The sequence below is a fragment of the Hemiscyllium ocellatum genome, chromosome 3, assembly GCF_020745735.1.
Source record: "Hemiscyllium ocellatum isolate sHemOce1 chromosome 3, sHemOce1.pat.X.cur, whole genome shotgun sequence".
Lineage (NCBI taxonomy): Eukaryota > Metazoa > Chordata > Chondrichthyes > Orectolobiformes > Hemiscylliidae > Hemiscyllium > Hemiscyllium ocellatum.
Window position 1 is genome coordinate 26,547,784 of NC_083403.1, and position 27,201 is coordinate 26,574,984.

The 27,201-nt window shown below is 45.7% G+C and overlaps 1 protein-coding gene across 4 annotated transcripts in view; it reads right to left on the reverse strand.

The window, feature by feature from the left end:
- daam2 (dishevelled associated activator of morphogenesis 2) overlaps positions 1 to 27,201 on the reverse strand; it is a 312,353-nt gene that overhangs the window by 42,612 nt on the left and 242,540 nt on the right. For all 4 annotated transcript variants that reach the window (XM_060849181.1, XM_060849197.1, XM_060849203.1 and 1 more), the window contains exons 20-23: positions 26,701 to 26,869; positions 15,592 to 15,699; positions 14,023 to 14,083; positions 6,371 to 6,502 (exon numbers count right to left, since the gene is read on the reverse strand). In XM_060849181.1, the coding sequence (XP_060705164.1) occupies positions 6,371 to 6,502; positions 14,023 to 14,083; positions 15,592 to 15,699; positions 26,701 to 26,869 (470 nt within the window). The remainder of the gene's footprint in view (positions 1 to 6,370; positions 6,503 to 14,022; positions 14,084 to 15,591; positions 15,700 to 26,700; positions 26,870 to 27,201) is intronic.

A 27,201-nucleotide genomic window follows, 5' to 3' on the forward strand; every position in this document is an offset into this window, starting at 1 on the left:
GTCTGGGGGTATGGGGAGGAGAGTGGCGAGGGGCAAGGCTAGTGGGGATGGCTGCTGATAAGGTCATTCAGGACTTAAGGCCACTATCTGGTCAGCAATTATATACAATTGAATGGTGGACTTCAAGGAGCAAACTGGCCTATTCCTGCCCCTGTTCCTTTAGCTTCGGTGATGGGGAGAAACTGTGAAACAGCTTCCAAATGACAGCTTCACTGGGTGTACAGAAAGTAAAAGTGAATTGCACAGTGAAGAGAGCCCATAGTTACTGAAATTCTTTGAACACGAAATAATAGACCCAGCCAAATCTGCCGAGAACAAATATACACACAAAACATATATGTGTGAGCAAGTGTATATCTGCTTTATATATACCACTGATTTAATATAATCATCCAGGTTTTGGAACAGGAAATGATTAGATCAATGGCACCTCAGATTGATCAGGAAATGTACCCTACCGTCGGGGGTACATTAAGCAGTTTAATGGTCAGGACCGATAAACGTGGCACTGAAGGTTTCCTATGGCGCGCACACACACACACACACACACACACACACACACACACACACACACACACACACACACACACACACACACACACACACACACACTTACACACAAGGGCATGCCACAGTGGGGTCTTTGAGGATAACGAAAACAAAGGCATAGGAAGAATCCCAGCACATCTGTTCCAGTCAGAGTTTCCATGTGAGAGGGTTAACAGAGGATGTAATTTACTGCCACACACAAAGTTTGTTTCCTCGTCTTTAACTGTGCGGAGTTCCAACTGAATAACAAACGGAAGCACAGCTAAGGCCTGGAAGAAATGAATTATTCCAACTGCATGAGGGAAGGGTTTTCCATTTAGATGCATTTCATACAAAGCAGGGAGAATTATTTAAACTCACTGTTTATAGGTTAAGTCTGTAAACCACTCAGTAATTTCGACAACTGCTGCAACTATATACTTGGGCCCTTCTCTTCTGGTTTAATGTTTGCCACTCATGGCTATCAACAAGATATGCTCAAATAAAGTGCTAGAGGCATCAGTTGCGCTCCATTGGGTAGCAATTTCACCCTGAGCCAAAAGGATGTCAATGCGATTTCAACTCGAGAGACTTGAGAGCATAAAGCAGCCTGACAGTCCAGTGATGTTTCAGAAGCATTGTTAAACCAACGAAATTGACAGTGTGCCCTTGAAATAACAACATTCACATCCCTCCGCTGCCTCTCAATTTCTCCCAGATTCTGCAGCCTCATTCTTACAGGTTCTTAGAGAGACTATAGCAGTTCGAGAAGGCAGCTCACCTTATCAAGGACAACTAGGGATGGGCAATAAATGCTGGCCCAGCCAGTGATGGTGATGCCACAAAACTGCCAACTTATTAGTTTTCCTTGTCTTTTTTTCTTAATTTTCCATTTTGTCCTTTTGTATTTCCTAATCTGATCTTTCTTTCCCCATTTATTTTGGTTTCATTTATTTCTTACTCGTTTTTGACTCGAATTAACTTGATTTCATTTCATTTGCTCCTTAGTTTCTTTCTCAGTCTTTAAAACTTTTTTATTCATTCATGGAATGTGGCATCACTGGCTGGGCCAGTGTTTATTGCCCATTCCGAGTTGCCTTTAAGAAGGTGGGAATGAGCTGCCCTCTTGAACTGCTGCAGTCCATGTGCTGTGGGTTGACCCACAATGTTGTTAGGGAGGGAATTCCAGGATTGTGACCCAGTGAAGGAAGAGCAATACATTTCCAAGTCAAGGTGATATATGAATTGGAGGGGAATCCAGGTGGTGGTGTTACCATATTTTTGCTGCCCTCGCCCTTCGAGACGGTGGCTGTTGTTGATTTAAATGGCGCTGTTCAAGGAACATGGCTGAGTTGTTTCAGTGCATCTTGCCAGTTGGTTGTTGAGTGGTTGTGGGACGAATCAAATGGGCAGCTTTGTCCTGGATGGTGTCAAGCTTCTTGAGTGCTGTTGGAGCTGCACCATCTGGGCAAGTGGAAAATGTTCCATCATGCTCTTGATTGTGTCCTGTAGATAGTGGACAGGCTTCAGGAGCAGGTGAGTAACTCACTGCAGTATTCTAGCCTCTGACCCCTGTATTTATTTGGCTAGTCCAGTTCAGTTTCTGATCAATGCCAACTGTGGGGGTTTTTAATGATGGTAATGCCATTGAATGTCAAGGGGCGATGGTTAGACATTCTTTTTTAGAAATTTGTGTTGCCAACTGTTTTGACTTGCCACCTGTCAGCACAAACCTGGACATTGCTCAGCTGGTGGACACATACACTACACAGCGCTCATCGAGCTTGTAGCTTACAAGAAAACCCATTCTCCAACTGAATGTACACATGACAAGACATGGCACGGAAGCAAATTCTAGGCCATTGCTGATGGTTGTCGGCTGAACTTCAAGTTCAAGTATTTTCTCTCAGAATCTGATGTGGAGCTGGATTGAAGCCTGAATGTTCCTGTGGAGCCTTCTTGGGTTGATTAATTAGGATTGGGAGGAGGCCCAGCAAAGGTGAGTGGAACCAGCAAATACAAGGAAGAGTGACTGGGAGAGACTGAACTTTTAAATACGGTCAAATGGATCACAACAGCATACTCATGCTGTTTCATTCAGGCAGTTGCAAACTGCTCCTTTGTACAAGGGTTGCAAACATGGTCCAATCTTGGATCTGTTTGCGAAATGATTCGTGCACAAGTCGGAACATGATGTAGGACAATATAGGTACAAGGAAACCTTGACATGTTGGATATTTAAAATTACACTCCTGTGTGGGATCCCGTCCATAAGTTCTTCTTTATTCATTTAGATTACATTACTTAGATTGTGGAAACAGGCTCTTCAGCCCAACAAGTCCACACCGACCTGCCAAAGCGTAACCCACCCAGACTCATTCCTCTACATTTACCCCTGCCCCTGACACTACGGGCAATTTAGCATGGCCAATTCACCTAACCTGCATGTGTTTGGACTGTGGGAGGAAACCCACGCAGACACAGGGAGAATATGCAAACTCCACACAGTCAGTCGCCTGAGGCGGGAATTGAACCCGGGACTCTGGCACTGTGAGGCAGCAGTGCTAACCAGTGTGCCACCGTGCCGCCCACATTTGTAGGATGTGGGTGTTGCTGGTTGGGCCAGCATTTACTACCTGTCCCTAGTTGCCGTTGAGAAGCTGGTGATGAGCTGCCTTCTTGAACTGCTGCAGTCCACCTGCTGTGGGTTCACCCACAGTGCTGTTAGGAAGGGAATGTAAGCATTTTGACTTGTGACAGTGAAGGAATGGTGATACATTTCCAGGTCAGGATGGTGAGTGGCTTGGAAGGGAATGCAAAGGTGATGGTGGTGTTCCCACATATCTGCTGCCCTTGTCCTTCGAGATGGAAGTGGGTTTGGAAGGTGCTGTCTGAAGATCTTTGGTGAATTTCTGCAGTGCGTCTTGTAGATAGTACACACTGCTGCTACTGAGCATAGACAGTGGATGTTTGTGGATGTGGTGTCAATCAAGCGGGCTGCTTTGTGAGTGTTGCACCCATCCAGGCAAGTGGGGAGTATACTCCATCACAATCCTGATCTGTGCCTTGTAGATTAGATTACATTAGATTCCCTACAGTATGGAAACAGGCCCTTCGGCCAAACAAGTGCACACTGACCCTCCAGAGAGTAACCCACCCAGATCCATTCCCCTACCCTATATTTACTTCTAACTGATGCACCCAGCACTATGGACAATTTAGCATGGCCAATTCACCTAACCTGCACATCTTTGAACTGTGGGAGGAAACCAGAGCACCTGGAGGAAACCCATGCATCCACGGGGAGAATGTGCGAGCTCCACACAGACAGCCGTCCGAGGCTGGAATCGAACCCAGGTCCTTGGTGCTGTGAGGCAGCAGTGCTAACCACTGAGCCACCATGTCGATGGTGGACAGGCTTTGCGGAAGTGAGTTACTCGCAGCAGTATTCCTAACCTCTGCCCTGCTCTTGTAACCATTGCATTTCTACAGCAAGTCCAGTTGAGTTTCTGCACATTCGAGCGTTATGAATGAGTGTTGGTAAGTTTGACGCTTGTAAATTGGGGACCCTATGTTCCTGATTACCCAAGAAACCCAGTTTTGCATTTCGCAGTTCCTGTAATTTAAAATCATCTGCTGAAGCTGGAGAACAAAAAATGCTGATGTCTGAGCATTGCACTTTGACCTCAATATGTGGCAGGAGTGTCACCTTTTGACAGATAGAGGCTACATAGACCCAATTTGACTCATATTTTCTAACAAAGCAAGCTGGCCCAACAGAATTTCGTCATGCAGAATTTAGGCAGGATCCAAACCAAACTAAACTGAACCAGAAAACACTGGTGGGTTCTTGCGAAAAGCACACGCCACCCACTTTCTTGGAGACAGAACATTTTCAGAAAAATGTGTATGGCACTGCATTTTATGAGTTGTGTCAATCCAACTTAGGCTGACCTTACTCCAATTATTACCGTTAATCAGCTCAGCGCAGTCTGACACTACTGACTGCAGTGGCCATCCTGCAGAATATCTTGCAATACTGAATAGGCAGACAGATTGCTTCGTGTCCGGCTATGTGACGTGCCCAAAAAGAGGAAGGAAAAACAAACTTAAGCAACATTCATACACTTGTTGTTGCCATCTACCTCTTGTGGAACCAGCCAGCGCTTAAAAAGAAAAGAGAGATCACTTCCCAGCCAGGAAACATTGTGCAAACACAGAACAAAATCAAAAATATGGCAACCACAGATTCTGCAAGCTTTTTATTTTTAGATTAAAACGGGCTGGTTTGTCAGCCCATTTAAAAAGTCTGCAGAGCACAGTGGGTGGCAAACCAACAAACTGCATTCACTTACTGAATATTTACCTAAACAGATGGGAGCATTTTATTTAACTCTTTTCGGGAGAGCAATGGCCATTTAGTCTTTGCTAGCTACTTTAGTTTTCTGGCTCAGGGATATCCTCTCTTTGATTCCTTCAGGACTGATATAAAACCTCATACAAGTTCCTGCTAATATTTAAAAAGGTCTGTCAGAACGTTTTTAAGAAACACACACTAGGAGGCAAGAAATAGTCAATCCTTCAGACTAGCCCAATGAAGATTCTCCAGACAAATCCCAGATCTGATAATAATGGTAAAGGTTCATATTGTTCAATTGAAATCCATAATCTTATTAAAAAACAACAATATGTACAAGTAAGGCTCCTGCAGTACTTTCGGAGGACAAGATGAAGTCATCATTGATTGTCACCAGATTTCTGCTCAAGAGGTTAAGTTCCTGTCAGAGTCACTTTATCAGGCTCCTGTTAAAGAGAGAGTCTCTCCGTCAGGCTCCTGTTAAAGAGGGAGTCTCCCCGTCAGGCTCCTGTTAAAGAGGGAGTCTCTCCGTCAGGCTCCTGTTAAAGAGGGAGTCTCCCCGTCAGGCTCCTGTTAAAGAGAGAGTCTCTCCGTCAGGCTCCTGTTAAAGAGAGAGTCTCCCCGTCAGGCTCCTGTTAAAGAGAGAGTCTCCCCGTCAGGCTCCTGTTAAAGAGAGAGACTCCTCGTCGGGCTCTTGTTAAAGACAGTGTCTCTCCATTAGGCTCCTGTTAAAGCGAGAGTTTCTCAGCAGGATCCTGTTAAAGGGAATGGCTGTCCGTCAGGATCCTGTTAAAATATGCCTCACTGTTGGGACCACGGTTAGACTAGAAGGCTATAAACCAAGGAGCAGAGGTAGACCATTCAGGCTCTTGAGACTGCTCAACCAATCAATTAGATCGTGACTTAGCTGAGAATTCTCAAATCCAACTCAAGGCAGGGCTGACCCACTCCTGCTGTCCTAGTTCCAACTGTAGACAGAAGACACTAAGATGGAAATGAAAATAAAAGTATTATGCACTCTAAGAGCTGTCACAGTCACTCACAGTTTACCCTGCTGCACACGGCAGTACTTTTCTGAAAGGAACATGAGCACCTAAACCTGAATTGTGACATGCATCTCATTTTTGTTCGTCATCACACAATGACATCCTTGTCTTACTTGACAACAACAACAATCGTGTAATTCAAGAGCCATGTTGAGATGTGTTTTCAATATGAAGAGAGCAAGCAGGGTTACAGAGGGAATGGCGCTAGGTGGTCTGCTCAAACAGGGAGATAGTGCAGACAAGATGGACTGAATGGCCTCCTTCTATGCTGGGACAATCCTGTGACTGTGAGACGGGCAACAGGAACAGGAAATAAGTGAACTCTACAGGTGGAGTGAAAGTTGTTGAACAGAAGTTAAGAAGGAATTCTCCGCTGAGCAATTGTCAGGAAGCAGATTAAACAGGACGCTTGGTTTTATTGACTGGTCAGCTGCCATACCTTATCTTTCGCCTCGACTAACATATCCTCCATCTCTGAAAAGCTGAAGCTAGCGACAGTAATGAAGTCACTCATAACGGGAACAAACTTGTCTTCACTGTCCCGTGTCCGGCGCTTTTGGTATTCCAGTTCCTAGGAGGAGGTAGAGGGGAACAGAACAGTCAGTTAGCAATAGCAAGACCCTTTCTGGGATGCCTCTTTCCAACAAACAAAAAACCTCACAATCAGAACTCTTCCCCTTCCACTGAAGTAGCCATCTCACCAACAGCACTGCTGTCCAATGATTATTAAGGATGGGGTCCTTAATCATTATTGGCATCCTCTTAATGCAGATACCATGCCCTCATTCCACCCAGTCTGCTCCTAGTGATGAATGGATTTGTTCACTAGAATCTATGCCTGGACATTCCCACTTTACCGTACTCATTTCCTCAATTAAATCAGGCTGAGTATTAAGGCCCTGGCATTGAGTTCTAATTCAAATCTGCTGCCTATCAGTCTTTATCAAGCTGAGTGATCAGTACATCAAGTCTGCACACATGGCCTCTCCATTCTGCACACATCCTGTGTGCATCTGGCCCATCTGCTTTGAGCTGGGAGATCTGGAATCTAATTACAGTTCATTGTTGGGGGATGGTGGGTCATATGTAGATTGCAGCAGGTACCACCCTGGGGCAGTGTGCTAATCTGCAGCGGGAGGAAGCAAAACTGTGGTTTCAGGCCGGACTGGGAATCATTGGAGAGAACTGTGCTGACAGTGTCAGAAGCCGAACACTGTCATCCAGAGAAACTGGAGGTTGGATCAGGCTAATCCTTTTGGCATCAACTAAGCACAACGTGTACCTGGGCTTGAATATCTATGAAGGAATTTTTTTAATAATGCACAAAGAAAGCTCGCACAAGGTTAATTTCAATTTTAACCTGTGGTCGAGGGTTGTTATAAATGTTCCATAAGCACGTTTGACTTTCAGTAAACGGGAAGGAAGGTTTTGGCGAGTGATTGGCTCAGGGTCTCAATGGTAGTCTAACTGGTGCCTAAGCCTTCAGCTGACTTGAAATCAAAGACTCCTGCAGCACAAAGGACACCTTCTGGACCGTCATATTTATACCAACTCCATGAAGGGGCTATCCAAACCCTGAACTTTCCCTGTAGCCACAAAAGCATTCCTTTTCCAAGAAGGTTATTCAAGTTCATTGCTTTGTGAAAGCTACTGTGTCTACCTGCCTTTCAGACGGTGTGTTCTGTACCATTGCAATTTAATGTGGATGCCCTAGGTTGAACCTGTGTTGCAGCTTTTTCAATAGAAAGCCAGCCCCAGTGACTTTTGAAAGCAGGAAGTGTAGACAATGAGTGGAGAAACAGAGAAGTCTAAAGAACTGCCAAGTATCCATTGTCCATGTACAAGTCAGGAGGATATTGGAAGGCCCTTAACTCGCCAGGATGCAGACAGCTCCAACAACACTCACAAAACGTGACCGCGTCCAAGACAAAGCAACCCATTTGACTGGCACCACATCTACTACCTTCCACTGCCTTCACCGCTGACATACAATGGGAGCAGCGTATTCCACCTACAAGATGCACTGCATGGACTCAGCCATGTTCCTTCACGCGCACCTTCCAAACCTGGGACCTCCACCCTCCCCAAGGGCAAGGGCAATAGATACATGGGGACACCACCCCCTGCAGGTTCCCATCCATGTCACCCACCATCCAGTCAAGGAACTACGTCGCCTTTCCTTCACTATTGCTGGGTCATAATCCTGGAAATCCCTTGCTAACTGCCCTTTGGGTGTACCTCCATCACACAGACTACATCAGTCCAAATACACAGCTCAACACTGCCTTCTTAAGAATAATTATTGATGGGAACTACATGCTGGCCTAGCCAGTGAAGCCCACATAGACTGGGAACTTCCATTTCCCAGTCTATCTCCACAGTCCTGTAAAACTTACTTCCCCAGTCAAACCTACAAATTGCTTTTGAAATCATGCATTATCACCTCAACCTCCTAGGCAGCAGGTTTCAGGTCATTGTTAACTCCTGTGTGAAAACATTCCTCCTCACACTCTTGTGCATCTACTGTTCAAAAACTTAAATCTGTGTCCCTGACCCTTCCACATCAGCTTTTGGGAACAGTGTTTTTTTCTGTCTGTCTTATCTAAACACAGTTAAAAATCACACATCACTGGGTTATCTTCTAACAGGATTATTTGGAAGTACTAGCTTTTGCAGCATTGCTTCTGATGAAGGAGCAGCACTCTGAAAACTAGTGCCTCCAAATAAACCTGTTGGACAATAACCTTTTGTTGTGTGATTTTTACCTTTGTTCACCCCAATCCAACACCGGCACCTCCAAATCTTATTCAAACATGTTTTGGTTATGTTGGTGCTTCCTTTGGAACCAAGAATTATACAACGGGTCAGCAAATGGTAAATCTGAAAAAGAACACTTGACTGACGATGCTCACATCTTCACAACGGTTCTCGACTGGGCCCAAGATTAATCCCTCTGGGTCTCTTGACCAGGCTCTTTTAAAGGTGCAGCACGCCAAACAATATATATATAAGTTATAACCTTACATTCCGGCTTCTGTCCGAAATGTTGATTCTCCTGCTCCTTGACTGCTGCCTGACCTGCTGTGCTTTTCCAGCGCCACACGTTTTGACTGTGATCTCCAGCATCTGCAGTCCTCACTTGCTCATAATCTTGCAGACCCCTCTGCCAAAATCTCCCCGCAATCACCTGTGGCTCCAAGGAGAACAACTCCAATCTCATCCTTTTGCTAAAATCCCTGATCCCTGGAGCTATTCTGGCAAATTTCTGCCCAGACTTGCTCGGGAATTCTCGTGGTCTTTCCCAAAGTGTCATGACCAGGTCTGGAAGCAAAGTCGTAGCCTAATGGGAGGAGGGATAGACAGCGAACCTCTGGGCCATCGGTGCAGCGGATGGTGCCGACAACGGGTCAACAAAATCCGCTTCAGTTTTAACACCTTTGAGAATCTCACAGCTGGGAGATGCACACAGAGGGCTCGGGTAATGCAGTTGAGGTCAAAAATTGAGACTGGGCTTAAATGTCCACTGTCCACTTCTGTGATGGGTTTTGACCAGACAGGGAGGTCTGCAGCAGGGAGCTATGGAGCAAGTGGATTGTTGATGTCAGCAGTGTTGTTTGGGACCTCAGGCATTCGATGAATTGGTGATCTTTGAAATGCCTTCAATAAAAATTAGGATGAAGGTTTAATTCTGATACCTGAAGGTCATTTTAGCTGCAGCCCCTGCCCAACTCCTTGATGCTCTCTGGATACGAGCTGGGAGACTTATCAGTGATGAGAGTGGCTGGGATATAATTCCACATCCTTCTCCCTCATTCTGATAAACTCCCTCTTCACAAACACTGATCAGGCATCAGGCACATCAGCAGGACATGTTCCACAACGCTGACCACAGACGCAGAAACAGATGCTGATAGTTTTCTGGTCTTAGGCACGTGCCAAGAAACAGGACTTGAACCGCACACAAATTCTATCACCCCTCCCTCCTTTATTTCATAAAACATGCAAGCTTTTGTCGCTGAGATTTTGTTTTCCCCCAGTTTAGAAGTTCCTTCCCAGCCCATCCCCAAGGGTTCTCATTGATAGTTAACAGGTTCAAAGGGCACTGCATTCTGGGATTCAATCCAGGGCCCTCTGAGTGGAAGTTAAATGCTGCACGTTAATGAGTTGCTGCGTTGTTGAAGAGAAATGTCAGTCATAAAGCACAGATGAAGTTCGTTACAATAACAGGGATGACTAGACATTTCCAACAAGCTCCGCACAGGTTTGCAAACAACGCTATGTGCGTTAGGTTCAGGAGGAAAGGTAGGTAAGAAGGCAGAGAGGAAAGGGAAGGGGCAAAGAGAGAGGGTGAAGCAAAAGGATAGAGATTTAAGTGGCCCTCCTGCAGTCAGTGAAGGAAGGCAGCAAAGTCGAGGGAAGCAGGTCAGGAGCTTCAAACAGGAGAATGGCTGACCAGGCATGGGAGCGCCGGTCTGGGAGGAGATCACTCGGAGAGGGGAGCACTCATTGTTGTTGGGCAGCCAAAGCGCGAGGCAATGGACTCCAGGAGGATGACTGAGACAGAAGCAGGCGATCGCTGGGAAGCCAGTGATACACAAAAATTACATGCTGGTCGCACTGCACCTCCATTTTAAAACATTTCAGACCAGAACATGTCAATCACCACAGAACATAGACCAGCACAGCACAGGATCAGGCCCTTCAGCCCATCATGTCTGTGGTGACCATATGTCATTCAAAACTAGTCCCATCTGCCTGTACATGGTCTGGATCCCTCGATTCCCTGCCTGGACATGTATGTGTTTAAATGCCTCGTAAACGTTGCTATTGTAGCTGCTTCTCCCACCACTCCTGACAGCACATTCCAGACATGTGTCACCCTCTGTGCATGAAACTTACATCACACACCTTTTTACACCTTCCCCTCACATTTTAAACCTATGGCCCCTAATATTTCACATTTTCAGAGAGGGGTCTGTCTATCCACCCTCTCCAGGCCTCTCATAATTTTACACACTTCTGTTATGTTGTGTCTCAGCCTTCGACACTCTCACAAGAATAATCCAAGTTTCTCTAACTTCTCCTTACAGTTAATACCCTCCAAACTAAGCCTCAACCTGGGAAACCTCTTTTGAACCCTTTCCAAAGCCTCCACATCCTTCCTGTAGTGTGGCGACCAGAACTGCACACAACACTCCAAATGTGGCCTATGTAAGATTTTACACAGCTGCAGCACGACTTGCCAACTTTGACACTCCATGTCTCAACCAATGAAGACAAGCATGTCATTCACCTTCTTCAATGTCTTATCCTTTTGTGTTGCTACTTTTACAGAGTTCAGTATATCATTGCTCCTAAGGGTCCTGCCATTTACTGTGTACTTTCCACTTGCATTTGACCTCCCAAATGCGCCATCTCTTCATGTTTAACCTGATTAGACTTCACCACCCAACTTTCCAACTGATCTGTGTCCTGCAGTATCTTTGACAACCTTCCTCACTATCCACAACTCCACCAGTTTTCATGTCATCCGCAAACTTACAAAGCAGACCTCCTATATTTTCATCCACATCATTGATATACATCTGATATATACATTATAAACAGAGGTGCTAGCATTGATCATTGTGGAACACATTGGTCAAAGACCTCTAGTCGTAAAAAAAACTCCCCTCCACAAATACCCACTGTCTTCCATGGCCAAGCAGATTTTGTATGCAACTAAACAACTCACCATGGAGGCAAAAGTGAAGACTGCAGATGCTGGAAATCAGAGTCTAGGTTAGAGTAGTACTGGAAAAGCACAGCAGGTCAGACAGCATCTGAGGAGCAGGAAAATCAACGTTTTGGTCCATTCCTGAAGGGCTTTTGCCCAAAACATCGATTTTCCTGCTCCTTGGATGCTGTCTGACCTGCTGTGTTTTTCCAGCACCACTCACAACGGATCCCATATGACTTAATTTTCTGGACCAGCCAGCCATGAAGGATTTTGTCAAATGTTTTAGTACAGTTTATGTAGACAACATCCACTGCCCTACTCTCATCGATCATCTTTGTCGCTTTCTCAAAAACCTCAAATAAATGTATGAGGCAAGACCTCCCCTGTATAAAGCCGTGCTCTCTATCCCTAATATGTCCATTCTTCTCCAACTGAATCCCTCAGAAACTTCGCCAATTGTATCCCAACCAATATTGGAAGGCACACCTGCCTATAATTTCCTGGATTATTTCCATTGCCCTTCTTAAGCAAAGGAACAACACTGGCTCTTCTCTAGTCTTCTGGGACCCCTCCTGTAGCTAAAAAGTTCTACAAAATTCTCTAAAAGAGGATACAAAGACCCCAGCAATCTCCTCTCTTGCCTCCATCAGTATCCTGGGAGAGATCACTTCAGGCCCTGATGACTTTTCTACCTTAATTTTTCAAGATGACCAACATCTCCTCCTTCTTAATATCAACATGCCCAAAATACCCTTCTCTACAAGACACTGGTTAGGCGACTTTTGGAATACGGCTTGCACTTCAGGTCTCCCGGCTTTAGGAAGAATGTTGTGAAGCTTAAAAGAGCTCAGAAAATACCTACAAGGATGTTGGCAGGGCTGGAGGGTTTAAGCTCTAGGAAGAGGCTGAATAGGGTGGGCTCCCTGGAGCATTGGAGGTTGAGGGGTGATCTTATAGACGTTGACAAAATCATGAGGGGCATCGATAAGTCCTTTCCCTGGGGTAGGGGAGTCCAAAACTAGAAGGCATAGGTTTAAGGTGAAAGGGGAAATATTTAAAAGGGACCTAAGGGGCAACCTTTTTACAAAGAAGGTGGCGCAGATATGGAATGAGCTGCCAGAGGAAGCAGTGGAGGCTGGTACAATTACAACATTTAATAGGCATTTGGATGCATACATGAATATGAAGGGTTTAGAGGGATATGGGCCAAAGGCTAGCAAATGGGACTAGATTAATTTTGGATACCTGGTCGGCATGAACGAGTTGGACCGAAGGGTATGTTTCCATGTTGTATATCTCCATGATTTTATGGACCTTTATACCTCTAAAAGGTGTTGCCAGGTGTTCAGCCATGACTTTGTTAAACAGCAGAATGGGCCAAATGGCCTTCTTTCACATTACGTTCTTCAATAGTCAGCAGGTGAAAGTCAACGCGGTCCAATTTCTGGCCCCCCATCAGCCTGCAGTTTAACGTCTGCAGGCTTTTATGGGATATGAGCATCAGAAGCAAGATCACTCTGGAATAAGCATTAAACTGGGATGGTTTATTGGGCCGTTTCAGAGGTGCATTAAGGTCAAGCCACATAGAGGGCGGCATGGTGGCACAGTGGTTAGCACTGCTGTCTCACAGCGCCTGAGACCCGGGTTCAATTCCCGACTCAGGCGACTGACTGTGTGGAGTTTGCATGTTCTCCCCGTATCTGCGTGGGTTTCCTCCGGGTGCTCCAGTTTCCTCCCACAGTCCAAAGATGTGCGGGTCAGGTGAATTGGCCATGCTAAATTGCCTGTAGTGTTAGGTAAGGGGTAAATGTAGGGGTATATGGGTGGGTTGCGCTTCGGCGGGTCGGTGTGCACATGTTGGGCCGAAGGGCCTGTTTTCACACTGTAAGTAATCTAATCTAATTCCTATGAAATTGGAGTCATGCGCACGCTAGAGAAGACAGAGATGGCCAATTTCCTCCCTGAGGTGACATCCGTAAACCAGATTAGTTTTCACAAAAGTGGATGATACAGTCCCCAGCTTTAATAATTGAACTCAAAATTCAACAAGGGCATCCAAGGAAAATGAAACATAAAGGAACCTGAGAAGGCAAGCTCGCATCCCCTCTGCCTTGCATGTGGGTACATGAAGGGTGTATCCTCAATGGACAGGGTCTCAGCTCCTGCTTTTATAAATGTACCACTGAGAGACTGCTCCTGAACTTCTGCAATGTTCTCCCTGTCTCTGAAACAGCAGGGAGAGATCAGAAGAATTCCTGGAGAAACAGCAGCTTATCAATGGATGAGCCAGCAGCTCTCCTCTGACCTTACACTGGGGGAATTCTGCAGATATTCAGGAATACTGCTCTCATTCCTGGGTAGGTGATACTTACAGCCTCCAAAGCCTTCAGACCGTTCTTAATATTGTTTATTTCTTTCTCCAGTTCGGCCAGGCTGTGTTGAAAGAAACACATTGTTTTCCTTAATTAATCTTGGGAGAAAGGAATGCAGAATTCTCTATTTCACATCGCAAACATTCCCAAATATCTTACGAAACCTCAACATTCCTCGGCACATTTTAATGCTTGTTTTTTTTTCCCATAGAAGAGGTTTAGCTGAGAGAGTTATGAAATCAACCAGCTGAGGCCGCCATCTTTATTCCGAGCTGTCTTAATGAGGTTTCCCTATCTCCACCCCAAGCCAAGTTGACTCAGGAGTTGCTGGGTCACCAAACAGAATTTGATGAGGCCCTTGGGAAATTGTGCACCTACCTTAGGATGGAGATTGGAGCGCTTCTCCCAACGCAACACCCAATCAGAAGGCTGCACCTGAAACAGTGCAACACTCCCGATCCTGAGCCAGTGTTCCATCCCTGGTGTTGTGCTCAGTTCACTGAGGTGGGACTTAACTCATAATCGTTTGATCCGGAGGAGACAATGGTAGCAACTGAGCTAACCCACCCTTGGATCCTTCCCGTGCGTCGCAACTTTCTAGAATTCAGAACTGTGAGCGAAGGATGATGGACACGACCCTCAAATCAACACTCCTGCATTTCCATTCCCATTCCCAACTTTATGAACACCAAGTTAGTTTAATTGGGAAATTTTATGCTTAGGCCTTTTTTCGTGGAAGTGGCTGGACAAAATTCTTCATTACTCTGGAAATTCACAACAAATCCACTCACATCTAAGAAAGAATAAAACAGGTTCGTTGCTCACTTTGGGTGAAAATGCAAAGGAGTCAAAATCTAAACAGCTCCCGGTCATCCGACCTTCCAGAGGTTAGCAGAAGTGAAAAACATAGAATAGGTGGGAGGATCAACAATCATCATGTAATACAACTGGCCAAAGTCAAACTAGTCAGAATGTTTCAGCTGGAGAGTCTGCAAGGAACTTATTTAATTGCCAATTCTGAGGGGTTGGGCAGCTCAAAACCAAATGTTTACAGCTTTTACAACAAGAATTGATATTTGTATTATGTCCTGAACATAATAACACAGTGCAGAGGTTTTATACACAGCAGGCAGAGGCAGATGGGTTTTTATTTCATGAAGTTTGGCCATTTGGATTTTGTGCAGGTGGTCTTTGGAGAACCCTGTAGTGTTAGTCTGGCGCCTCCTTTGATATCACACATTTCCAGATCATGCGGTGGCAAGAACAATTGTAAGGCTTCCTCTCTTCTTTCACAACCCCCAACCTTGATCCCAATCTCAGAAGAATCACTCCTTCAATTGGTGTGATATTTTCACGTCTCCCTGCAGCCAGCATTATGTCCTGACTAAGCAAAATTGACAATTTAATGGTGAGTTGAATAATGGGTTCATTAATTCTGTGAAGTTGCAACTTAATTGAATCAGATGACTCAAAGGCACATAGTCTATGTCAGGTGGTGGCCCTTGTAAGGGGAATGCATCAGACAGAAACATAAAGCACAACACCCAGAGGCCTTTCAGTATTACTTACTTGACTTTGGCGGCATCTGGCACATGAAGTAAATCTAACTGAATGGTGAGGATCTCTGGGTAGCTCTTTTCAAATATCATGATCAGATAGTGCAACAGTGTGATGTTCCTGAAAGGGAGAGATAATTGTATCTTTAAGAATTCTAAATTCGTCCTGGGAATAGATCAGAGTCCAGCAACTTCTACACTCTCAAGTGTTCACCAATATTACTATTTCTGTCAAAATTAAAAATCACACTACACAAGGTTATAGTCCAACAGGTTTAATTGAAGCACTAGCTTTCAGAGTGCTGCTCTTTCATCAGAATAAGATTGTAAGACACAGAATTTATAGCAAAAGTTTACAGTGTGATGTAACTGAAATTATATATTGAAAAAGACCTGGAATATTTGTTAAGTTTCTCACCTTCGAGAATGACCATGTTGGTTTCAGTTCTTTCATATGCAAATAGCAGAACTTCCTTAAAAGTTACATTCTCAAGTGAACTTTTAACAATAGGTGCCATGTTGGCCCAGATAATGCACTGAAGGTGTGAGGTGCCCTGTCTGAGGCTGTCTGTGCCCCAATGTTCAGACTGATTCTAATCTAAAAAAGGGATTTACAGAATCTAACATGGATTCATGCAGTTTTTGAGCAAAATAAAATGTAATTCTGCAAGTACAAATTCACCCCACAAACTTATATGTGCGTGCCTGTGTGTGTGCGGGGGGAGTATGAGTGTCTATGAGAGAGTGTGAGTATGTGTATCTGTGTGAGTGTGAGTATAAAGGGGTATAAGTTTGTGAGAGAGTGCACTTGAGTGTGGGAGTGCATGTGTGAGCATATGAGAGAGAGTTTGTGTATTAGAGAGGGTTTGCGTGAGTGTGTCTGTGTGTGCGTGTCTGTGTGTGAGTGTGTGTGTCTGTGCATATGTGTGTAGTGCAGTGGGGTCACCTGTAGTGTGAGTCGAAAGTATGGTGCTAGAAAAGCACAGCAGGTCAGGCAGCATCTGAGAAGCAGGAGAATCGACATTTCGGGCATAAGCCCTTAATCAGGAATGAGGCTGGAAGCCCAGGGGGTGGTGAGACAAATGGGGGTGGGGGGAAGGTAGCAGAGAGTGCAATAGGTGGATGGACGTTGGGGTAATGGTGACAGGTCAGAGGGGAGGATGGAGCGAATGGCTGGAAAGAAAGATGGACAGGTAGCACAGTTCATGAGGGCAGTGCTGAGCTAGAGGGTCTGGAACTGGGGTGAGGTGGGAGAAGGGGAAATTAGGAAACTGGTGAAATCCACATTGATTTCCTGGGGTGAAGGGTCCCAAGGTGGAAGATAGGCGTTCTTCCTCCAGATATCGGGTGGTGAGGGAGTGGCGATGGAGGTGGCCCAGGACCTGCATGTCCTCAACCGAGTGGGAGGGGGAGTTGAAGTGTTCAGCCACAGGGCAGTGGCGTTGGTTGGTGCACATGTCCCGGAGATGTTCTCTGAAGCGTTCTGCGAGTAGGCGTCCTGTCTCCCCAACGTAGAAGAAACTGCATTGGGAGCAACAGATACAGTAAATGACATGTGTGGAAGTGCAGGTGGAACTGTGATGGATGTGGAAGGCTCCTTTGGGGCACTGGACGGAGGTGAGGTGGGAGGTGTGGATGCAGGTTTTGCAATTCCTGCAGTGGCAGGGGAAGGTGCCGGGAAGGGAGGGTGGGTTGGTGGGGGGTGTGGACCTGACAAAGGAGTCACTGAGGGAACGGTCTTTACGGAAAGCGGATTAAGTGTGGGGAGGTGGTGGGGTCTGTTTGTTGGTGACGGAAATGGCGGAGGATGATGCGATGCATACGGAGGTTGGTTGTGTGAAAGGTGAGGACCTTGTTGTGGTTGGATGGGTGGGGTTTGAGGTGGAGGTGCAGCAAGTGGATGAGTTGAGCTGGAGGGCGTCATCAACCACTTGAAAGGGGAAATTGTGGTGTTTAAAGATGGAGGCCATCTGGGCTGTTCTGTGGTGGAACTGGTCCTCCTGGGAGCAGATGCGACAGACGCGGAAGAATTGGGAATAAGGGATAACATTTTTACAGGAGGCAGGATGGGAGGAGGTGTAATCCAGGTACCAGTCAGTGGGTTTGCAGAAGATGTCAGTGTTGAGTTGGTCACCATTAATGGAGATGGAGAGGTTCAGGGAGGGAAGAGAGGTATCAGAGATGGTCCAGGTGAATTTAAGGTCAGGGTGGAATGTGTTGATGAAAGTGATGAAATGTTCAGCCTCCTCGCAGGAGCACGAGGTGGTGTCGATGCAGTCATCAATGTAGCGGAGGAAAAGGTGGGGAGTGGTGCCAGTGTAACTCCAGAAGACAGACGGTTCTACGTAGCCGACAAAGAGACAGGCATAGCTAGGGCCCATGTAGGTGCCTATGGCTACCCCTTTCATTTGGAGGAAGTGGGAGGGTGAGGATGAGGACCAGTTCAGCCAAACGAATAAGATTGTCAGTGGAAGGGTACTGGTGGGGACATCGGGAGGGAAGAAATGGAGGGCTTGGAGGCCCTGGTCATGGTGGATGGAAGTGTATAGCGACTGGATGTCCATGGTGAAGATGAGACATTGGGGGCCAGAGAAATGAAAGTCTTGGAGGAGGTGGAGGGCGTGGGTGGTGTCCCGAACATATGTGGGAGCTCCTGGACCGGGGGGAGGAGAGGGAGGGGGAATAGGACAGTATCAAGGTATGCGGAGATGAATTCAGTGGGGCAGGATGAGGCTGAGGCTGAGGCGATGGGTCGGCCAGAGTAGTCAGGCTTGTGGATCTTGGGTAGGAGGTAGAATCGGCAATGCAGGGTTCCCAAACTATGTGGTTGGAAGCTGTGGGTGGGAGATCTCCTGAGGTGATGAGGTTGTTTATGATCTGAGAGATGATGGTTTGGTGATGGGGGGCTGAGGTCATGGCCGAGCGTGCAGTAGAAGTTGGCGTCTGGCTTCAGCGGTGTAGAGATCAGTGTGCCAAACTACCACTGCACCCCCTTTATCTATTGGATTGATGGTGAGGTCGGGTTTGGGGCAGAGGGAGTGGAGGGCTGTGCGTTGTGAGGATGAGAGGTTGGAGTGGGGGGGTAGACAGGTGGTCAATGTCCCGGCAACAGTTGGAATTAAGAGGTCGAGGGCAGGTAACAGACCGGAACGGGGTGTCCAGGTGTAGTGTGACATGAACTCAAGGTCCCGGTTGAGGACATCCCGATGGGTACACGCACACACACGCGCACACACACACAGACCCATACACTCACGCAGAAGCTCTCTCATACGCTCACACATACACTCCTACATGCACACTCTCACAGACTTATACTCCTTTACACTCACACTCACACACATACACACACTCTGACACAGACACTCATACCCCCCTGCGCGCGCGCGCACACACACACACACACACACACACACACACATACACACACACACATATACATGTGTTGGGTGAATTTGTACTTGCAGAATTACATTTTATTTTGCTCAAAAACTGCATGAATCCATATTAGATTCTGTAAATACCTTTTTTAGATTAGTATCAGTCTGAACACTGGGGCACAGGCAGCCTCACACAGGGCACCTCACACCTTCAATGCATTATCCGGGCAACATAGCACATACTGTTAAAATTCACTTGAGAATGTAATTTTAGAAAATTCTGGTACTTACATATGAAAGAACTGAAACCAACATGGTCATTCTAAAAGATGAGAGACTTAACAAATAATCCAGGTCTTTTTCAATTTATAATTTCAGTTACATCACACTGTAAACTTTTGCTATAAATTCTGCGTCCTACGATCTTATACTCGGAAACCACCTGATGAAGGAGCAATGCTCCGAAAGCTAGTGTGCTTCCAAATAAACCTGTTGGACTATAACCTGGTGTTGTGTGATGTTTAACTTTGTACATCCCAGTCCAACATTGGCACCTCCAAATCATATTTCTGTCAATTCATTTGTATCATGTGATTTGTACATCATGGGCTGGGCCGGTATTTATTTGCCACCCTCATGTGCCCTTGAGAAGGTTGGTGGTGAGCATCCTTCCTGAATTCCTTCAGTGTAGACCCACAATGCCATTAGGGAGGGAATTCCAGGATTTTGACTTAGTGACAATGAAGGGATGGCGATATATTTTGAAGTCAGAATGGGTGAGTGGCTACAAGGAAATATTGAGATGGTGGTATACCCAGGTATCTGCTTCCCTTCGAAATGGTAGCAGTCATGGGTTAGGAAGGTTCTGTCTAATTGGTGAATTTCTGCAGTGCATCTTGTAGATGGTACACACTACTGCTACTGAGCGTCAATGGTGGAGAGAATGGATGCCTGTGGATTTAATGGCAATCAAGTGGGCTGCTTTATCCTGGATGGTGTCAAGCTTCTTTTCTGTTGTTGGTTCCGCACTCATCCAGGTAAGTAGGATATAGACAGGTTGGGCCAGTTGATCAAAACTTGGCAAATGGAATATGATGTGGGAAAATGTGAGGCTCTGCACTTTAGCAAGAAGAATAGAGGAGCTGATTATTATTTGAATGGGGAAAGACTGCAGAAAGCTACAGAATAATGAGATCATGCATAAATCACTAAATAGCTAGCCTTCAAGTTCAGTGGATAATAAGAAAGCAAATGGAACGTTGGCCTTTATTTCAAAGGAAATGGACCAAAAAAAAGGAGGCCTTGCTAAAACTGTAGCAGGAACTAATTAGACTACGATGGGAATGTTCTGAACAGTTTTCAGCCCTTTATCGAAGGAAGACATACTGAGGAAGGACATTGGAGGCAGTCCAGAGAAGGTTCAATAGATTGTTTCTCATCCAGAGGGACTGTCTTATGAAGTGAGGTTGAGTTGGTTGGGCCTGTACTTACTGGAGTTTCCAAAAATGATAGGCAACCTTATTCAAATGTACAAGGTTCTTAGCAGAATTGATAGATGAGACGCGGAAACATTGTTACCCACTGTGAGCAAGTCAAGGACCAGAGGACATAATCTCAGAGTGAGGGTCGCCCATTTCAGACAGAGATGAGGATGACTTTCTTCTCTCAGAGGGCAGTGAGACTGAAGCCTTCTTTACCAGAGATGGCCAAGGAGGCTGGGTCATGATATTCAAGGTTGGAACAGTCAGATTTTTAACAAGTAAGGTAAACGAGGGAAAAGGCAGGAGAGTGGAGTAAGGATTATCAGATCAAACAACGGCAAAACAGATTCAGTGGACTGAATGGTCTACTGCTCTGATTTTGTATGGTCCTAAATTGGGAGTATTCCATCACACTCCTGACTTGGAGTCATACAGTCATAGAGATGTACAGCACGGAAACAGACCCATTGGTCCAATTTGTCCATGCCGACTGGATATCCTAACTTAATCTAGTCCCATTTGTGCTTTGGCTTTGGGGAGGCAGGAGGTGAGTTACCCACTGTAGTAAACCTAGTCTCTGATCTACTCTTGTAACTGCAGTACTTATACAGCTAGTCCAATTCAGTTTCTGGTTAATGGTAACCCCCAGGATGTTGAAAGAGGGGGATCCAGCAATGGTGATGTAATTGAATATCATGGAGCATTGATTTGATTCTGTCTTGTTGGAGATGGTCATGGCCTGGCATTCATGTGGTGTGAATGTTACTTGCCATTTGCTAGCCCAAACCTTGGATACTGTACCGATTTTGTTGCATTTGGGCATTGGTCTGCTGCAGTATCTAGGGAATGTGAATGGTGCTGAACTTTGTACAATCACTGACAAACATCCCCATTTCCAGCCTTGTGATGGAGGGAAGGCCATTGACGAAGCAGCTGAAGATGGTTGGGCCTAGGACACTACACTGAGGAACTCCTGCAGAGATGTCCTGGAGCTGAGATGGCTGACCTCCAACAACCATGACCATCTTCCCATGTGCCAGGTATAAATCCAATGAGTACAGTTTGCCTCTTGATTCCCATTGATTCCAGCATTGCTCCTTGATGCCACACTTGGTGGAATGCAGCCTTAATGTCAAGGCCTGTCATTCATACATTGCCTCTGGAATTCAGCTTTTTTGTCCATGTTTGAACCAAGGCTGTAATGAGCTGACTGGCCCTAACGGAATCCAAACTGGGTGTCACCGAGCAGGTTGCTGTTGAGCAGATGACACCTTCCATCACTTTACCGATGTCCAAGAGTAGACTGATGGGGCGATGATTGGCCGGGTTGTATTTGTCCTGCTTTTTATATACAGGACATGCCTGTTGCTGCTTCTGACACAGTCTCTCGTATTATCCATTGAATTACAGTTGATCCCCTGGCTTGATGGTAATACTTGAGTGGGGGATGTACTGGGGCATGAGGTTAGACATTGCACTGGAGTACAATTCTGCTGCTGTTGATGGCCACTGTGCCTCATGGATCCCAGTCTTGAGCTGTTAAATCTGTTTAAAATCTGTCCCATCTCGCACGGTGATAGTGTCACACAAAACGATGGAGGGTATTCGCAATGTGAGGGCAGGGTTTACTCTCCAGAAGGACTGTATGGTGGTCACTCTAACTGCCCCTGTTGTGGGCAGTTGCATCATCTGCAGCTGGCAGATTGGTGAGGATGACATCAAAGTTCTTAATTGTAATATGGCAAATTTTGATGGTAAGAGACAGGAATTTTCAACAATTGATTGAAGTAGATGACTGGCAAGTGGGAGGCTTTCAAAAGTGAGATAACAAGAGTTCAGAGACAGTATGTGCCTGTTAGAGTGAGTGCCTGTTAAGTCTGATAGGAGTGTGGAACAATGGATGAATAAAGATTTTGAGGGGGCTCTGGTCAAGAATAAGAAGGATGTATATGTTAGACATAGACAACTGAGATCAAGTGAATCTCTTGAAAAGTATAAGAGCTGTAGGAGCGAATTCAGGATGGCAAAAAGTGGATATCAGATAGCCTTGATAGGAAGGTTAAGGATCATCCAAAGAGATTCCACAAGTACATTAAGAGCAAATCAGAAACTAAGGCCCCTTAAAGATCAATGAGGCCACCTATGTGTGGAACCACTGGAGTTGGGAGAGATACTAAATGAATATTTTGCATCAGCTTTTACTGGGGAGAAAGACATTGAAGACTAGGGAACTAGGAGAAAGAAATATTGATATCTTGAAAACAGCCAACATTACAGAGGAGCAAGTGGAGAAATTTCTAGGACCTGATCAAGTGTATCCCAGAATGTTGAGGGGAGTCAGGAAAGAAATTGCAGGGCCCCTTGCAGAGAAATTTATATCATCTACAGCCATAGGTTAGTGCCAGAGGACTGGAGGGTGGATAATGCTATAACTTTATTTAAGAAAGCCTGGAAGATGAATCCTGGGAACTACAGACCCATGAGTCTGACATCAGTCATGGGTCAGTTGTTGGAGGAGATTCTGACAGATAGGGTTTACATGCAGTTAGAGAGGCAAGGACTGATTAGGGATAGTCAGCATGGCTTTGTGCGTGGGAAATCATGTCTCACAACCTTGATTGAGTGTTTTGAGCACGTAACCAAAAGGATTGATGAAGGCAGAGCGGTGGATATTGTCTATCTGAACTTTAGTAAAGCCTTTGACAAGGTTCCATATGGGGTAGACTGGTCAGATCACATGGGAGTCAGGGAGAGCTTTCCAATTGGATTCAAAATTGGCTTGATGGTAGGAGTCAGAGGGTGTTGGAGGAGGATTGTTTTTCGGATTGGAGGCCTGTGACCAGCAGTGTTCCACAGGGATTGGTGGATATTATTGGTTGTCATTTATATGAACGATTTCGATGAGAAGTTAGGAGGCATGGCTTGTAAATTTGTGGTGACACCAAAATTGGTGGCACAGTTGACAGTGAAGAAGGTTATCTAAGATTACAAACGGATCTTCATCAATTGGGCCATTGGGCTGAGGAGTCGTAGATGGAGTTTAATTCGGATAAATCTGAGGCAGGACTTATAAAGTTAATGGTAGAGCCTTGGGAAGTGAGCTATAGGGAGAGGTTGACTAGGCTGGGGCTGTTTTTCCTGGAGCGTCGGAGGCTGAGGGGTAACCTTATAGAGGTTTATAAAATCATGAGGGACATGGATAGGGTAAATAGACAAAGTCTTTTCCCTGGGGTAGGGCAGTTTAGAAGTAGAGGGCATAGGTTTAGGATGAGAAGGGATCAGATTTTAAAAAAAACCTAAGGGGCAACTTTCTCACGCAGAGAGTGGTACGTGTATGGAATGATTTGCCTGAGGACGTGGTGGAGGCTAGTACAATTGCAACATTTATGAGGCAGTTGGATGGGAATATGAATAGGAAGGGTTTGGAGGGGTATGGGCTGGATGCTGGCAGGTGGGACTAGATTGGATTGGGATATCTGGTCGGCATGGATGAGTTGGACCGAAGAGTCTGTTTCTGTGCTGTAAATCTCTATGACTCTAAGTTTTGTCGAACAGAGAGACCTACGGGTTCAGGTTTATAGTTCCTTTAAAGTTGTGTGACAGGTAGACAGGGCAGTTAAGAAGGCATTTATAACACACTTGCCTTCATTGCTCAGACCTTTGAGTATAGGAGTTGGGATGTCATGTTGAGGTTGTACAGTACGTGGTGAGGCTATTTTTGGAGCATTGTGTACAGCTCTGGTCGCACTACTATAGGAAAAATATTATTAAATAGGAGAGGGTTTAAAAAGATTTACTAGGATGTTGTTGGGACTGGAGGGCTTGAGTTATAAGGAGTGGGTGAATAGGTTGGGACCTTTTATCCTGGAGAGTAGAAGGTTGAGGGGTGTTCATATAGAGATATATAAAATCATCAGGGGCATAGAAAAGGTGAACAGCAAAGATCTTTTCCCTAGGGTGGGGGAAGGTCAAAACAAGGGGGCATATTTTTAAGATGAGAAGAGAAAGATCTTTTAAAAAGGATCTGAGGGGCAACTTTTTCACGCAGAGTGGTTCATGTGTAGCATGAATTGCCGGGGAAGTGGTAGAACGCAGCACAGTAACAACATTTCAAGTGATTTGAACAGGTTCATGAATAGGTCAGGTTCAGAGGAATTGGGTTCAAATGCAGCAAGTGGGACTAGTTTAGTTTGGGAAACTTGTTCAGTACGGACGGGTTGGATTGAAGGGTCTGTTCCAATGCTGTTTGACTCTATGACTCTATAAGTATGGTTTCCCTTCTTGTTGGTTCCCTCACTATCTGTCACAGACCCAGTGTAACGGCTACACCCTTTAGGGGCTGGCCACCTCAGACAGCAGTGCCAAGCCACTGAAATCCCCCACCACAGAATGTTTTGTGTCCTTATCACCTCAGTGCTTGCTCCAAGTATTGTTCGCCATGTAGGAGTATTTATTCTTCAGCCAATGGAGGACAGTATGTGGTAACCAATAGAACACTTCTTTGTAAATATTTAACCTGAAGCCATGAGACTCCATGAGGCCCAGAGTCAATATTGACAACTTCCTCCCGAGTGGGAGACAGTGAGGACTGCAGGTGCTGGAGATCAGAGTTGAGAGTGTGGTGCTGGAAAAGCACAGCAGGTCAGGCAACATCTGAGAAGCAGAAGAATCAAGGTTTCTGGCATAATTCATTCCTGATGAAGGGCTTAGGCCTGAAATGTCGATGCTCCTCCTCCTCGGATGCTGCCTGACCTGCTGTACTACCAGCACCACATTCTCGACACAACTCCTTCCTGAATGTATGTCACTGTGCTGCCACCTGTGCGGACCCTGTGCTGCCTCTGGGGCAGGATATACCCAGGGATGGTCATGGTGCTGTCCAGGACATTGAAAGGTATGAGTCCGTGAGCATGACTACGTGAGGTTGTTGCTTGACTCGTTTGTGAGACACTTCTCTCTGCAGTAGTCCTTAGATGTTAAGTCAGGAAGACTTTGCAGGGCTGGTTTATTTTCCATTGTCGTTTCTGGTGCCCAGGTCAATCTGTCCATTTTCCCTGCTTTTTTTGAGACTTTCCAGACTCTTGATACAACCGAGCAGTTCACTGAGAAATTCCAGAGGGCAGCTAAGCATTAACCACATTGCTGTGGGCAGGAGTCACATGTAGGCCAGACCAGGTAAGGACAGCAGATTTCCTTCCTTCAAAATAAGCCACACGCTTTTTCTCCAGCATGGTCACTATTAGACTCACCTTCCACTGCAGTGTTTGGTTTTCCAATTGACTTCAAAACACGAGGTGATTACTGATCTCGGAACTACTACATTGATTCTCCAGCGTGACGCAACGTGGCTGGAATTACAGCAACAATGAGCCAAGGAGTTTGGTGGGGGGTGGAATTGTGGAGAAAACGAAGAATGCAACCCAGGGCAAATTGGATTGGCCAAGGAGATATTGTTTGCGGGCAGCTTTTGAAGACTCGGGAGACAAACGACTCCAAAGAGGTTTGAGCAAAAAAGGTTCAGAGTAAATATTGACGAGGGGTGGAGAGGAGGGGCAGGAGACCTGGCTAATCAGAGCTCTGACAGTGCACGATATTCAAACCCTTAGAGCCATCAACAAGTTGAATGTTGTCTGTGGTTCCAAGGGTTTGAGAGGGATGTGGGTCAAATGCTGGCAGACGGGACTAGATTAATTTCAGCTTTCTGGATGAGTTGGACTGAAGGCTCAGTTTCTCCGCTGTATATCTCTGTGACTCTCCGACAAAGGGAAGAGGGATGGTGATTAGACAGACAGAACTGAAGGCGATGTGTGCTCAGAATGGCCTCTCCACAGAAGTTAACAATGTCAGACAACATCAGCCATTTTGTATTGGGGAGCATTAACCAAAACCACCTCCAATGAGGTGTTACATGACACAGCAGGCACAGCCAATTGGCCCACCCAGTCTACTCTGATGCTTTAGGGCTCCTGTGGTGCAGCGGCAGTGTCTGTACCTCTGAACTCGAAGGTACGGGCTCAAGTCCAACGTGCCCCAGAGCTGTGTCACAACAGGGTGATCAAAAAATATCTGACTCAGTTATTCATGCTCCATGCAAACATCTTCCTCTCTGTTTAAACCTAAAATTCTTGTCTCAGTAACCGTGAGCAGCATGTTCCACATTCCAATCACCTTTAGAGTGAAGGCCTGAATCCTGAATTCCCGATGCTACGCCCTGTTCCCGATCACCGGACTAGGTGGTCTGCCTGCCCATTTCTCCCCTACCTGTCGATGCTTGACTTTGTATCTCCAATCTTGTTGAGGCTGGAGATTCGGAAACCGAAAGCATTCCCCCTCTGGCCCTTGTTCATGTAGTTTCCAAAGGCAAGGACCACCTCCAGGAGCTGCTTCAGTCTCTTGCTCCGACAGAGCTCTTTGGAAGCCAAGAGGATGACTGTCATCGGGTGGAAAGAGGAGATGGTGGTTTCAGAGAGAAGGAAAGAAAAAACAAGATTGCAGTCACCTCTTTGAAACAAAACCCTTCAAACAGTGAACCACAGGAACCGCCTTATGACACCTTTCTAAATCTTTTAAAATTTTTAATTAATGTTTATTAATCAGGGAGGCAATGGCCTAGTGGTCTTATCATTAGGCTATTAATCCAGAGACCCAGGTCATGTTCTGGGGAGCCGGGTTTGAACCCCACCACAGCAGATGGTGGAATTTGAAGTCAACAAAAATCTAGAATTAAGGGTCTAACGATGACCAGGAATCCATTGTTGATTG